The following is a 15,974-nucleotide window of genomic DNA, read 5'->3' as shown; positions in this document are numbered from 1 at the left end:
AAAAAGAAAACACACTTTCGCTCCAATGGGGAATCGAACTCAGGTCTCTCAGGCATGGCAAGCCCGCTGCGCTCCGAGTCCGCTACGCCACAGAAGCTGTTGTATCGTTCTTGAACCTTTTGTGAAAGTGTTTATTTGATCTTTGGACTTCATGCTTCACACATTCTATAGTTTATGCCTACATTTTGTAACATTTATTACTAAAATATGAAAAAGTTTCTGTTTTTAACAATGCGTTTACACAGATTACTGTAGAAACAGAACAGACATGAAATGCGTGTGTTCCAAATAACAATCTATTATTTCCACTCTAAAACTCCACACCCAGATAATCGAGGCATGAGCTGGGAGAAGTTTGCGTACGTTCTAAATCGGTGGGGGGGATGGAATAGCCGGCTGCTTGCAGCTCGTCTTTATCGGCACATTTACACGACAAAGGACGCTGGCAGAGAGGTGCGAACGGATTTAAGGTGGGTCAGATCTGTGAGTTTTGTAGACTCTGGTAATTCTAGTGTTAATTCAGCATTGTGGGAATGAGGTCTCCACTGCTTATATTTAATGCAGGGCTTAAGGAAGTAACTTGCACAAACGTTGCACATTGTAATGACTGCATTGTACTGTAGCGATTTTAACAATAGCTGACCATAACTATAACAATACAAATTGTTTTCCCCTTCTTTCTATGGGCTTTTTTTTTACATCATTTGGCACTGTCCACCACCATTGAGTTTGAATTTTCCATTTTTATTTTCTCCACTCAGAAAGGAAAATAAAATTTCCTCAATGGTGAGTATAAAGTGCATGGAGTAACAAACATTTAACAAAAAAAAATAACTTTTTGGGTGGAGAATTCCTTCAAGTGATTTGGATTTAGAAGATGGATACAGGAGGACAGGAGACAAAAATGACGAGATAAACAGTCAAGTGTCTTTTCAATGCCACGTCAAACTCACGACTTTGGGGCACAAAACTCTTAATACAAACTCCTTCATTTCAGGTGTAATAACCCTAATTCAGGTATAATTGGTATGCGTTGGTGGATAACATCATCAGTGTGGTGCAATTTCATCGACTCGTCAATGTGGAGCGGAGCGGTGGAGGTCTACGGTCGGACTCTCTTGTTGAAGCATGGCGTTTCCTGTTCCGTCTCGTCTCCCAGTTTGTCGACGCCATCCGGTGATATTCTGAAAGGGGTAGACTCTCACTTGGACTCCATGCACAAAGACACTGAACCCCCACGTCCCACGCCAGTTTTGTGCATCATGTTTAAATGCGTTCGCCAGTGTTTAGCGTGCCAGTAAATGCGTTCTTTCCAAATCCACACTGCTAGAGGGACTTCCTAGTAATAAACATGAAGAACTTATCACATGATCAAGGTATACTCGAATAAGTTGCTCTTGAGTAGAGTACACTGAAATGAGTTCTTCTGGTATATCAGCCACGATCTCCATTGTGTAACTTGTCAGGAGTGCACTTGTATCATAGCTTACATAAAAACCTCTAAGGACTCCTCCTTTGTTAGGAAAAGGAAGTTCTTTACATTACGGAATTTATCAAATCATTTCTTACTGTCTGCCATCCCCTCCACTGTGGCTCCTATTTGGTCAGCAAACCAGTGCCAACCACCAAACATTTGCTGCAAAAGACCACTGTGAACAAGTGCCACATGGGAGGCCATTCATTTCAATGTGGGGGACCTTAAACACAAAGCCACATTCTGGTGCAGCAGCAGGTGAGTGGAGACATCAGCAGAACACAAGCACGGCTTCAAGGTGACAAAAGCACAGCACTGCTGAGCATCTCCATGCCCGTCTACAGTAAAGCTCTCAACTGTCAAAATGACTGAGACCTACAAAGACAGGCAGCCATGAATGCAAAACCACAAAAACGACCGATGGCTTCCACGGCCGATTCTATTAGCCAACAGTCACGCTTAGCTAGTGACAGACGTTTTGTTCTTTGATATCATCACACAGTAACGCCACCCTAAATCACATACAGTAGGGGCAAACAGCAGCCCTGCCAGTAATCCACATGAAATCAAAAATCTCAAAAACAAACAATAAATAAAAAACTAATACATCAAAAAGCAGGAAACCAATGCACCGGCCGCCTAGCAGGAGCCGCAGCTCAAGTGGTCTAAAGGAGAGGGAAAAAAAAAAAAAAAAAAGTTAATACTTTAAAGGGCGCTTTTTATAGCAGCTATTAATCTCAATTAGGTTTAAAAACCTCTGGCCGATCTCCAATTTCATGGGACGCAAGGCTCAGACTATCACAGGGGGCTACTAATGAAGCCGAATGACAAAGTAGGATAAACCACAAATCCTGAGCCTTCCATCGACAGTGATAAGAGATTGGGAAGTCAAATATCAATTACTGAATCCATGCAGGAAAACCGTAATTCGTGTGTGTGTGTGTGTTAAAGGCCCAGTCTGACACTCCACTCCATGCTAAATAATTAGCACCTCTGCTTTAATTCAGACCCTCTCACCCGGGCCTAGTAGGTGTCATGAAAGACAAGCCAAGGAGGTTGGGATCAGCTTTAAAAATGTCTGCTCCAATACCACCATGCTGACAAAGCGGTCAACTCCAGCAAAGGTTTAGATTTCTAAAGCACAAGCATGGCGGGGGGGGGAAAAAAACCAAAAGAATATGAAGTTCAAAGTTCGAGTGGTGACCTTCAAGACGCACGTCTGATGGCTGCACTTTGTCCCTCTCCTAATTTAGATATTCTCACCTTCACCCTGCAGCCGCCTCAGTCCAAACCTAAGCCCAGCAATGCCGCCTGCACCCCTCGGCTGGAATTCTCCGCCAGGAGCCGTAAGAAATGCCAGGACTGCTTCAAATGCCCCGTTTTAAATTCGCTCTTGAGATCTGCCTCTCCTTTTGATTTGGTTTTATTTACTCCAGGGTTGATGATGTTGACAAGTTCATGCCTTTCTCTGCCGATTTGTGATTTTGGGGGCCTCACGCATAAAGCTTGCTTGTCCTTGGTAACGTGCATAAGCCATTAGTTACACAAAAGTCGTGAAGTTACTGAGACAGACGTACGTACACAAGTCCTGCGCAGACGTTTTGGTGTTGCCATTTCAGTGTCTCCAGGCGGCAGGCCACAGGAGTGAACAGAAAATCTCGTGTCATGGCGTATTTCAGTGAGGCGTCAGTCAGTCAGTCCCACTCCGATGTTCCTGAACTAATTCTATCCCAGTCTCAATACAGCTGAGAAGCGGTCAATAATCACACTCAAAACGGACAAGCGCTACGAATTCCTCCTTGACTTCCAGGGCTGGTGTGTTCCCTTTCTCAAGCCAGCACGCCGACAGACCTCAACATATCGCCATACAGAACAAACACAGCTGTAAGCTTAGAAATTAGACTTCAACGAGTCAGAGACCATGGACACCTCACACAGACGTTTGGACGTTTGTCTTCACGCAGAGAGCCACAGACGGATGGAATACGTGACCAAGAAGTGTGGTGGACAGTTGGACTTGACGTGATTTTGGAAGAATGAAGGGGACAGGACTGGCAAGCTTTGGTGGGCTGAGGGACCTGGCCTGTTCTTGTCTAGATTATTCTAATTTAGATTTGTATTGCTGTCAAAAGTTCTCTCTCTCTCGTTTGTTTGTTTTATGTAAGTTCCTGCTAAGAAAACGACGGCAGTCCAGCATTTAAACTAACAATATCCTTACTAAAATACTGAAAGAACACTAGGCCAACAACAGCTTTAGAGAGCAGCGTCGTAAAGTTAATTCTAAGTGGTGGTCCTGCATTATCAAATCTGGAGGGGGACACATGAGGTTACAGCACACTGCCACACCTACCACATGACAAACCAACTCAGGACCCCAGCCATGCGACGGTTGACACCTCAACACCACACTAGCTCAGATGGAATAGTGGGAGGTTTGTTTTATGGTAGCTGGAGTGCCAATTCTGCCACCAAACCCCAGGTTTTTCCCTACGCCACAGAGTCACTTTTGGTAATTATGGGATTCGATTCTGATTGCCAACACAGATCCCTACCTCAGAGCCACCACTCCGCCAGGAGGTGGACACGCGCAGACAACAAATGCCTCCGATCACACTGGGCCTACGCAGGGTACATGAATGGCGTTATTTTACTTTAGTTATAAAGCAGAACACAAAGAGTAAACACCGATGAATGACATTTGAGGCTTTCAGGATTTCGTTAACGTTAGCCTTGGCAGAAATGACCACACAAATGAAGAAGAATAAGGAGCAGCTAATGAGGGGAGTTGGGGAGAAGCAAAGGTGGCCAATAAAAAAAAAAAAAATCACTGAGCGCCAATGACGACTAGGAGACCTCTACACACTAGCCGGGCACAGCAAACTGGAACAGACTGGGAGGGAACGCCAGCCATGAGGCATTCCAGGGTTACAGAAATATGGCAGGCCAAGTGTCTGGGGGTCTGTTATTAGTTTTATTTATTAACCAGCTGTCCAAGTAAAGTTCACTTTACCAACGAGTAATGCTGCACTTCAGAGGGTTCCACTGGGCATCCCTCCATTTTAAAGCATTAACTTGCCAATTAAGCAAATGGCGCACATTTATTCTGCACGTAATGACTATAAACTGTGACAATTAGGCTAAATTAAAACAAAACCTGCAAGGCTCAGCTGTTTGAAAACAATTTATTTCTAATTACAGAAGAGCGTGAAAAAGGTAGATTGTGGAAAGCCATCGTTCAGCTGTACAAATACTTCCGTGTGGCAGAGATTAGAGCCTTCCGATATCTGCCACGCTTCAGGAGCGCCAACGCTCCGCCGCATCCATTCCCCTTTTGCTGCTAGCGAAGGCCAGTAGTCATAGTAGTCACTGCTGCCCTTCCTGCTTTGAAGCACGAGGGCTGACAGGTGACACTTGTCTTAGGACGGCTTTGTTAGGGCAAGACCCTCGCCTCAGAGAGCGCCATCTGCCAGACTGCACCTTCCTAGAGCAGAGGTTAAGTGTCATGTGCTCGGTGCATCAGCCGCTAAACAACAGACAAATGTCACAGCTGGACTCATAACAGCGCATGAGACAAGTACTTGAGGTGACAACACTGGGACTCCAACTCAACACAGATGGTGATGACCTGGTGGTAAGAAGGAGAAGCCCACCGATTTGACATCCGCACTCACTGTAACAGTTATAGGGGCCGATGTCCATGCTGCAGACTGCTTTGACATCGCCGGGACTCACGTAGGCTTCGGGATGTACACACTGCGGCCTAACTCCGCTTTTTTTTTTAAATCATTTGTGACACAAGTCTCATCTTTTTCAGACAGAAAAGAAAACAAATAAGAAAAGCAAGGACATGAAATGAGAACTTATCTGATCCCATTCGGACCACTTTAACATGTGACTTGAACGCGAGTGGCATGTTTGTGTATCGCGGCCCTTGCTGAGTGCAGGCACGGGGTGCTGAGACAAGCGCTCAGGTAAAATACAAACTTTAATAATGAAATAATGAAGGAGCAAATAAAGACACGGGTTTGTTTAACAGACAGGAAAACCAACAAGTCTGAAACACGTGAATGTCAATGGAGGGAGGCATCATCATCTGTTCTTTAACTGCTGACAACTAACATCTGAATCATCTGAATTAAAATTGTCCAGCAACGTGGACCCCTCAGAGTGCATGAAACACTCATAATATCTTGGAGCTGAAAATCCAGATGGGTGGCAGAGCCAACTCAGTATGCCATTTGGGGCAACTATCACCAGTCACTACAGCCTAACTGCTAGCGTCTTGTGAAGGAAGCTGTGCCCCTTGCACGTGGATTAATTTTGAGACAGCGTTGTTAACGGGCACCGACACGTTCCAGGCGACAATGTGAAATAATCAAGCTACTTTTCTACTTCTCCATATCTCGCTCTAGCAGGCCGGGCTCCCCTCTTGTGCCCACAGGTTACTTACATACTGCGCTCAAAGCAGCTCCTACAGCCACAATTACTGGCACCCCTGGTAAAGAAGAGTGCAAGCAAAGCAAATCTAAGCCGAGATAAGAATAATCCCTAAACAAGAAGTGATCAATTTTAACAAAGTCACATGTGCCATCATTGTTGGCATCCCTCGAAATGCTCATGAATGAAGAAGTGTTAAGTGAAGCATTTCGTCCACTTCTATTGGGACCTTTTCAGGGTCGATGAGAATGTGTAGAAACGTTCAAGCAGCAATCCAGGACTTCCAGGGTCACTGGGGTCTGAAGCCCAAACTCGCTTATTCGATCGATCGATAGATAGATACTTTATTAATCCCAAGGGGAAATTCACATAATCCAGCAGAAGTATACTGATACAAAGAAACAATATTACATTAAATAGTAATAAAAATGAAAAATTGTCAACATGGGAAAGACAAGAGAGCAGACAGACAATCGAAAGGAGGCGACCTTCACAAGTCAGAGAATGGCTATAAAGCTGCCACTCATATGGCAGGACAATAATTCAACTAAACTCCGATCAACTGCAACTGTCACCAACTTGCTTAGAAGAAGACCCCAGCTGTTTTGCCCACCCACACAGTGAAGTAGTTGGTTAAAAAGTAAAAATCCCCAGGATCATCATTGGAGTCCACAAAACTACCACCAGATTATTAAAATAAAAGCCTCTCCTGTTCTTTAAGCACAAATGTTAGCACCTGGAGTTTGTGGCATACCCCTGGGACCCCCTTTGTCCAGGATGATGGACATTCTGTGATGTTGTGGGGCTCTTTTTTTCATTAGGGAACACAGCACATTGGGGTGTTTGGGGTTGAGGGCGCATGACGCGGCTGTAGAAGAGTGGACAGGCAGGAGTGAGTGAGGGGATTGTGTTTTTGTGCGGTTTAAGAGACTTGGTCGCCCAGTTGTCCGTACTTGACTTTAAATAAGATGCCAGAGCCGGTGCTTTCCTTTTATTGGGTGCAGCTGCTCACAATGTCAGTGGCTCTTCTTTTTAAATTACACTCGCCCAAGTACCACCAGCTTCTTTTCAGGGGGTTGCTGTTGGTGTTTGTTCTTGCTATGCCTGCCACTGTGGATGTTGTCATAATCATAAAGTAGAAAATGTACTGTACATGTAACACCCAGAATCGTGAGGGCCTACGTTCAAATATATCCCAACATTTACTTTTTTTTTTTTTTAATTTCAACATACATACCTCATTTATCAGCTAATGTCACAGGTAAACAAACAGAACTCCTTCATTCTCAAACACACCACCGCACGCCTGGCTGAGCAAGGCCGCACAAGAGCACAGCGAGGAAGACAACTTGCTTCTTCTTGGCCCCATGTGGACCACCCTGAGCAAGCGTTGAACAAGCAGTGGGCACAAGAGAAGGACAGTGCAGCTCCAAGCTAGCCAGGGTTGAAAAGTGGACCCCGACAGTGCAAGAGTACAAGAGAGCCAGGCTGCAGTCACGGCCCACGTGCTGATGAGGGGTCTCAGATAAGGCAGAAAGGGTACGAGTAGACATCGGGGTGCCGTGTGCGCAGTAAGGCTCTCTCTTTCCTTTGCTTATTTTTTAGGACCTGCTGCCACTTTGCAGAAAGCTGAATTTGCCGAAGTTGAGGTTCCACTGCATTTTTTTTTTTTTTGTTCAACAGAGCAATTTTCCTCTTGCCAGCCAGTGGATGTTCGACAGTAGGTGCAAAGATCTTGCAGAGGTAATCAAAAGGGCAGCGTTTTCAGTGAGAGGTGCATCACCGTGCCTTACAGCCCAAGACTGCGGTAACTGGAGTCTCTTCATCGTATAAACGTACAGATCAGCCTCGACAGTTTTCTTGGGCAAGACATTCATGAATTAGGGGTGTCACTGTGTTACGGGCTGAATGGTGGAGGCCCGCAGTCCGTTTGTACCCCTAAATGTCAGCGAGTTTGTGCCCTAAACTGCTTGTGTGCTTTAAGAGACTTCTGAAGAATACAAAAATAACTTAACATTACACAGCAGAGAAACAAAGGAACAGCAGTTCACCTTATTGCTGCTTTACACACAACTGAGAATGGGACAAGAAAAAGAAGGAGAACATGCTTACCATGTAAAAGTAGGACAGGCAGCAACCTATCGTCCAGAACATTGAGCCGGTCTTCACAGCTTTGACCTGCAGGAACACACAAAGAAATAGCTGAGCAACTCGACGGCAGATGGTCTGTGCAGCGAGAGCAGCATGCGGTCAAACGAAGCAACACCTTGTGAAGGGCCAAGGAAGCCAAATCTGCTCAGTCGGGATAACGGAAAGCAATTTAAGGAGCAGATTCCCCGAGATCAGTGCCACCTTCAGGAGCGAGAGTGCATGCACGCATCTGTCTGTGTGGGGCAAACTCTCTCGTCTTACATTTATTGTGGCCCTAAAGGTTTAATTCACCTGTCTGTTTAAACTAATCCGTGTCCTTAGGTGTACTCCTGGTAAAATTAGCAATTTGTGAAGTTTGGAACTACCTGTGAACTCGTTATGGCGCCCAATGAAGATAAACATTAATAGGACTGTAATCATCAGACTCGCTCATTCTAAACAGCAAATAGGCGGCCTGACAGCTGCACTGAGCCTCCTCTCTCTGTAAAAGCTCTTTTAATTGAAATATCTCAGAAATGTTTTTGGGTGTAAACGTCGGAGTTCTGATCCTGATGCTCCACAGAATCTACACAATCGATAGAAGCCTGTCTGCCCAGCAGTCCCACTCGGTGTTAATGGCTGTGGTGCCCCCTACTGAAATGTACTTGTAATGCGTGTAGTAATTCAAATGTAACACATTTTTCATTCCAACAGTTGGTGCTTAGCACGAACACTGCTATTAAGAACCTTAGAGCAAATTTCATACAACTGAGAGAAACGGACACTCTAACATGATAAAGGAAAATTCAAACAGAAAAATAAAGGACCAAAAGGACGGATGGAAGGAGTCCTAACCTCATTCGAGACCATTAAACAAGCTGCTGATCCGCCCTCATTAATGTGGCAAAATGAGAGCAAAAATGAATCACGTAAATCAAAAACTTCCATTAACGCCTATAAAAGAGGCCACGATGCCCTCCCGGGACCCACGTTTGAGGCTCCGGAGGCGAGTGAGGCAATCGGCCGCCTCCTTCTGTGCGCCAGTCTGGGGTGCCAATGTCTTTACTTCCTCCACTTATTCTATTTAAAGTGACCTTTGACAGGTTAGGTGACAGTGCTGGTCGTCTGCTCCTCCCGATGGCTTTTATCAGTACTTGTCGTTTAATTACTCTGCTATGCATCTCTACTTTTCCATGTGCTTAAGACGTCTGAACAGGACCGTAGGTGTAATGTAAAATAATAATAATAATACTAAATATCCATCCTGTACAGAAGAGCTTATCATACAGCATTCACCTCCTCGTCTCCTATTAAACATATAAATCTGTTATGAGTGTGTGTGGAGCACAAGTCACACACGTCAAAAGTGAACATCCCCTGCCACAAGTGAGAAAGCCGATTATACCTCAGTGCCCCAAGGCACCGCTGGGCTCGTGGTAAGTGAACCACTCGCTGCTGCCAGCTGCAGGTTGTCTTTGACGTTCAGTTACACAACTACACATTTGGACTAAAGGAGAGGTTGAAAAACTGGCAGTTGCGTCTGTAAGACGACCACCACCTCCAGGATGGGCATCCATACACTCCCAGCTAACAGAAGGTGGGGAAAAAATTAAGGGTGGTCCTTTCTGTGGTCAGTACACCCGAAAAAGTAAATGTGCCTAATGAGTCAGACAGCAACGGTGCCAGCACATCTAAATGGAAAATCGATGTTAAAATTACTGCCTTAGTGTTAAATGCCACACATGCCATAGCAGAATATGTGGGACCCCAACATGGAATCAAGTGTTGCACTTAAGACCTCCAATTTAAAATGTTGCCTTAACAAATTCAATACGTTTTGCTGGCCACCAAGATGTTGCTTCCCTTGTGTTGTTTTGGTTGTAGCCCTTGTGGACCACCGGGGCGCACCACTAGCCCACCCGAGACACAAGGATTTCCAGATAGCACCCCTTTATTTAAGTGGGGAAGCGTTTTTCTTTTGCTCCCCACTACACAGCACAGCACAAAGCACCAAATAACACCAAGTCCTTTCTTCTTCTTCTCTCTCTCTCTCTCTTCCTCTGTCACCTCCACTGCGCCAGTCAAGCTTTGTCCTCCTCACCGTGAGGCTGGCAAGTCCTCTTATAGTGGCCAACTAGATATACTGTAGTAGCACTTCTGGGTTAGATGGAAACCCCATGGCATACGGCTCCTCAGTGCTTACAGCACCCCCTAGTGGCGCCCACAGTACCCGACAGAGTGCCTTGTGGGAATTCGGGGCACCGCTGCAATTCAGGGGAGCTGCCATCTAGCATTGTGGGGGGAAGAGGCTGCCATCCCTCCTCCTCCTCCTCCCACTTCTTGGGCGTCCCGGCCATCTTACACCCTAAATGTTTACAGTGGATGGACTGGTGGAACTCAGCTTTGTAGAAAGAAGCCCTATGGGTTTACCCTGCTGAGCAGCAGGCCCGGCTGCCGTCTGCTACTGCGATTTTAGCGAGAGGTCACCAGACGTGCATCTGCATTCTGAGAATCACAACAGGTGCCACGTAGACGACACGATCTGCTGATATGCCAGTTGTGGAAATACACGGAGCGACTGCTTTACCATTATGATTCATACACTCTGCTGGATAAAATCATCTGTTAAAAATCAAAAAGAATACAAAAAAGAGACAACACTTACCCAAAGGTAATAAGTGAACTGAAGTGCAAAAATTGCAATGCCTTCATTGTCGAAAGATCCTGCCACCGAGCGAGAGATGTACCCTGGGACTATTGCGATGAAACAGGCGGCTAGCAGTCCGGCCCCCTGATTCCAGAGCTCCCTGGTGAGTAAAAACGTTGATATGGAAGTGAGGCCGCTGAAAATCGGGGCCAGGAACACACACACATCTCGGATGTGGACTGAGATGTGCAGGAGATTCAGCACATAGTGGATGAGGCCTGCTGTGACCATCAAGCCCGGGTAGACCTGCAAACAAGGAATAAAACATGAAAATCAGTGTGAGGATCAATCAAGTGAACGGATGAAATCCATTTCATTTACAAAGTAGTCCATTAACACAGCAAACTGGATAAAGTGCCACGTGTGTCGCACACACACACACACACACACACACTTACACTTTAATCAACTGACGACTCTGAAACAAACGCTGTAGAGATGTTTTACAGTTAACTCTTCGAGGGCTGAACAACCGCTCACTTTTCTGAAAAGCACACAACACACCACAAAAGGTCCGTTAGGTTTGTTCGCTGCTTGCTCGCCGTGTTGGCCGGCTGGCTGTCTTTATGTGGCGGTGGCAGCCACAGTGCGATGCTATCTGGTTTGTACCCCTTGTCATTGTAAGTGGCGGTCCTCCCAGGTGAATGTCCCCATGGGCGCATCAGCTACACCAGTGTGCTCAGCACCCAGGGACCGATCAGCCAATGCCGGTACCTCACCTTCGGTTTTCAATCTCCATCTCCCGATCACCTGCATCAAAATCAAAGTCCGGAAACTCAAGAGTCCGACTCGAACGACAAAATGTCGTCCACCGAGTGTTTTGCTTTGCACGTTCACTTTGGTCTCTCGCCATTTCAGAGGTTGTCTGCTCTTCACTTCTAATCGAGGTCAGACCTACCAAACTGTCTTTCCTTCTAGCAAAGAGAGCCGGACTAAAACATACCAGCGAGTTCTGTTGCCGGTTACAGCCGTTTACCATTCTCTACCCCTGAATTGAGACAAAAATCGACATCCGCCCTCATTAGCCTCGAGGACTTGAATGGTCCAAGCCAAGGATTTGCACAACTTTCACAGTCAGCAGCGTTACAACATGAGAAATGTGACAAGCGAGAGGAGGCCATTCAGTTTATCAAGAGCTAAGCCGTCCCCGATTTTTAAAACTAGACGCCCTTCAGATTAATGAAGACTTTGACATCATCAGCACCTGCTCGGGTGATTAGATATTCATTCTGAATTCTTATAAAGTTAGGAGACACAAGAGCTGTCACACACATGCACAATGCAGACAACTGCAGGGCTCACGTGAATGTAATTACACTCCCCGCCAGGGGTTGGCGCTGTTGCCTAATGCCTTTTTGTCTTCCTCCCTCTGCAGAGGCTGTGATTGACAGTTGCATTCCCTAATGATGTCACTTCTGGTCCCCGATTGCTTGAACCCGCCGCTTCCTGTCCTCCAAACTGAAAAATGGCTCCACTGCCATCTTGGAGTCGGTCAAAGATGTCTGAAAAAACACTTGGTCTTGTCATTATTAATATGGGCATCATTTTTGGCGCCCCAACTCTTCATCGGTTTCTTTTGTGATTATTACAAAGGGGTTGGCATGGTGGCGCAGTGGTGCTGCCTCACAGTTAGAAGACCCTTAAGGGTTCACTTCCCAGGTCCTCCCTGCGTGGAGTTTGCATGTTCTCCCCGTGTCTGCGTGGGTTTCCTCAGACGGTCCGAAGACATGCAGGTTAGGTAGATTGGTGATTCTAACTTGTCCCTAGTGTGTGTGTGTGTGTGTGTGTGTGTGTGTGTGTGTGTGTGCCCTGCGGTGGGCTGGCACCCTGCCCGGGGTTTGTTCCTGCCTTGAGCCCTGTGTTGGGTGGGAATGGCACCAGCAGACCCCCCGTAACCCTGTGTTAGGATATAGAGGGTTGGATAATGGATGGATGGAAAAAAATGAAAATTGACATCCAAGAAAGGAACCTTAAGCGCACCATCTACTCAAGGCATGGTGGGAGCAGGAGGAGGACATTTGCCCAAAATCTTTATCACAACAGAACTAAAGCAACATTCTGTCAGCTCAAGTCACTGCCACTATAATGCATCTGTGTACGCTTCTCAGACTCGAGCGTATATTAAACAGGTAACAATCTTGCATTCTTTGCTACCATTTGGCGGGTGAAAAATCAAAGCAGAGCTGCCCACCAATGCCCTCCATCTACCCTGCCAGAGTGCAAGAGGGCTTGCAGACAAGAAGGCGGCCAGAGGATCCTTGTAATGTCAAACCAAAGACTCCAGAAGTCCTGTGTAGAGGGTCTGAATACTTGTGTGTCGATGTGAATTTGTAAAGAGACGACGACGCGAGTATTGCTTTCCGTGGAGGACAGCGTGAATGTAAATGATTTTGGCACTGGGGCTGCCGCAGAGCACAATGGGAAAACAGCGAAGGCGTCCGCAGACTTGTAGAAGGCCCGGTACGCCAGGTCTATTTGTGTAACAACTGAAGTTGGACTGAAACGCACAGGACCGACATCTCAGCTGCCGTGACTAATTTCTGCACCTACACTCAGTCCAACTCAATGACTAATTCGGCATTAATGAACAGCGGCGGTGGCAGCGTCGTCGTCGTCGTCTGCTGCTCGCTTAGGCTTCATGAAATGATAGTCTTAAATGGACAAGCTTGACTTCACAAATCAACAAGAGGAGGAAGAGCATCGGGTCGCTGTGTGTGACCTTTGAGCCCTGAACTCACTCGACTTGTCCATTACACGTCACTGCCGTTAATCTGCTCGTGGCTCCTCCACACTCTTGGCATAGAAGACAAAACACAAGAATGTGTGAAGATTTATTTTTAACATTCATTTCAAGCACTAAGGAGAGAAAATGTCAATGAATAGATGTGTGCACACGTGAAGATAAATATGGAAGCCCACGGGTGCGCACATCACTGCTTATAAATAACACAGCTGGGGGGTGGAACCCAGGGAGACCATGACAGTCAAGCCCCTACAGTGCAGTTACACAAGCCAGTGATGAAAGCCAAGCCAAGCACACCACACCACCACAGGCAGCAAACCGTCAACTGGAGATCGACCTCCACGATTAGGCCACACGCACAGCCACAGCGCAAGCGTTTCACGTAAAAGACACTTCTGTGAAGGTCGCCTTCTTGACAGGCCACCCAAAGAGGGCTCTGAACATTCTGCCTTTGCGAGGCACCGTAAGCGTCTTCCAATTCTTTCTTCTGCTGTACACACTTGCCCATTTGTCTTCATTGCAATCCCAGAATGCACCACGTTTCCATTACTCTCTCCGACTGGGATGTGGCAATTTGTGCGGTCCTCTGCAAGACTGAGTAAGGCCAAACCTGTCAAGGGCCCACTTCTAGAACAAGCAGCGCACACGGTACTTACTGTGCCTCCTACTATCCTCCCTAGTGGATACCACGCTCTCTCGTCAAACCAATTTAAAAATTCATAGAATCCATTAGTTGTGAGGTGATGCGTTGATCTGTAGTTAAACCTGCAACGACAAAAGCAAAAAGGACAAGAAATCAGTGACATCGGCAGAATTAGCAGGATAAAGGCGCAGACACCAACCTTCACTTCAGTGGCACAGCCGCTTAAACGCCTGGCTTGGGCACAAAGTGGAGAATCTCGACTAAGAAAGAACAAAAAACAAAATGGCTGCACCAAATCACCTACAGAGGTCCACTGCTACAGCCAGGCTTTACATGACCCGGGGCGGAGGACGACGCAGACAGACACACAAGTGAAGAGCACATTCACGGGTCACGACCCAGGGGCTTGTGGCAGTTCTCAAGATGCGCACCACCCAGCCCGAGATTTAATGGAGTTTCACCTACCAGTTTCCATTTTTAACTGATGAAAGAAGTGACGAATACGCAATGCCAAGGAACAGTAAATAGGCTTATGGAATCTGCCGCCATTTTCAATCTTCTCGTGCTTTCGCTTGCTCATGTCAGCAATTGTAAATGGCGGTGCCTGCACGATACGCTCCATCAACGGCAGTAAAAGCTCACGACTTATAAACCTCGAGTGCGGATCCCAGCAGTGAAGCCCCCGGGGAGCGAAGCTCCTCAGCCGAGACGGCACACGTCCCCCAATCGTCAGCCAGCCGTGGTGGTGCAACTCAAACCTGCAGGCGGACATACTGGACGTAACTTGTAGTTGGTGAGTTTTGTGATTCAAAGCACAGGCACCTGGCTACACGGTTATCTTTCTAGGACATGTGAACCATTCTTCAGTAAAATAAGGCACCACCATTGCTAAGCATTTGAGCCAATTGAATGTCAACGTCAAGTTTCAACTTTGGGTTATGAACATCTGCAGACATGGACCTCGTTTTCTAACCCAAATCCCACCGGTACTCTTCAAATTGGGGGTCGACTCCCTTCAGGAGGTTTGAGGACATGCAAAGCTGAAAGGACGCAGAACAAAAGAAAAGAAATGTGGAATGTTTCACCACATATTTATATTTTCAAAGAGCCGAGCAACAGCACAGAAGGGACAACCAGAGAAAATACGCCAACAGCACCTCGAGAACTGCAGCCGTTTATGAGCAGGCGCACGATGAGGCCACTGAATAATTAAAACTTCGGACCGTATTTGTAAAGATACACACGAGGAACGTTCAAAACGTGTCTGCACTTTTAGAGTCGTGTTGGAAACGGTGACGGCGGGAGGAGCGATTGGTCAGGTCTGAGAGGGTCATGTGACTAGTTCTGCCTGGCAAGCCGGCTGCCCTTGCAGTTTAGTGTCAGAGTTGTCACCCGTGCCAAAGAGAACAGCGTTGTGGTGTCGGTAGATAAGTCCTTCGACTCCTTCGTTTCCGGTACTTCGGACTCCGACTCCTCTGTGTTTAATATGCTAATGGAATTTTCCACGTTGATCGAAGGAAGGCAACATACACGTCGTCATGTGACCACAGAACTACTGGCGAGGACGCCGACTCTCTAGCGCACTGGCCAGTTGACCAATCCTCTGAAGAGACACCTCCACCATCACACTCGTTAAACACACACGACGACATCGCACATCAGATGGAAACACTTGTTGTAATGTACCATAATCCAGACTACAATACGTGAACGTCACACACACACACACACACACCCCTATGCACTCGGCTTTATTCTTACATCAGACAAGTACAAATTTGTGAAATGGGACATTTCAACTTGAACTGTTTTACAATTTACATTTCTTAGGAGTCCAGGT

The 15,974-nt window shown here is 46.5% G+C and overlaps 1 protein-coding gene across 1 annotated transcript in view; it reads right to left on the bottom strand.

Annotated features, from left to right (window-relative positions):
• Positions 1-15,974, bottom strand: part of stt3b (STT3 oligosaccharyltransferase complex catalytic subunit B) — a 95,321-nt gene that overhangs the window by 47,239 nt on the left and 32,108 nt on the right. The window contains exons 2-4 of the mRNA XM_039737171.1: positions 14,148-14,256; positions 10,707-10,994; positions 8,024-8,089 (exon numbers count right to left, since the gene is read on the bottom strand). Coding sequence (XP_039593105.1) covers positions 8,024-8,089; positions 10,707-10,994; positions 14,148-14,256 — 463 coding nt within the window. The remainder of the gene's footprint in view (positions 1-8,023; positions 8,090-10,706; positions 10,995-14,147; positions 14,257-15,974) is intronic.

This window comes from Polypterus senegalus, chromosome 15, assembly GCF_016835505.1.
Source record: "Polypterus senegalus isolate Bchr_013 chromosome 15, ASM1683550v1, whole genome shotgun sequence".
NCBI classification, from domain to species: Eukaryota; Metazoa; Chordata; class Cladistia; order Polypteriformes; family Polypteridae; genus Polypterus; species Polypterus senegalus.
The sequence above is the reverse complement of the archived record's forward strand: the minus strand, read 5'-3'. Positions and strand labels throughout refer to the sequence as shown.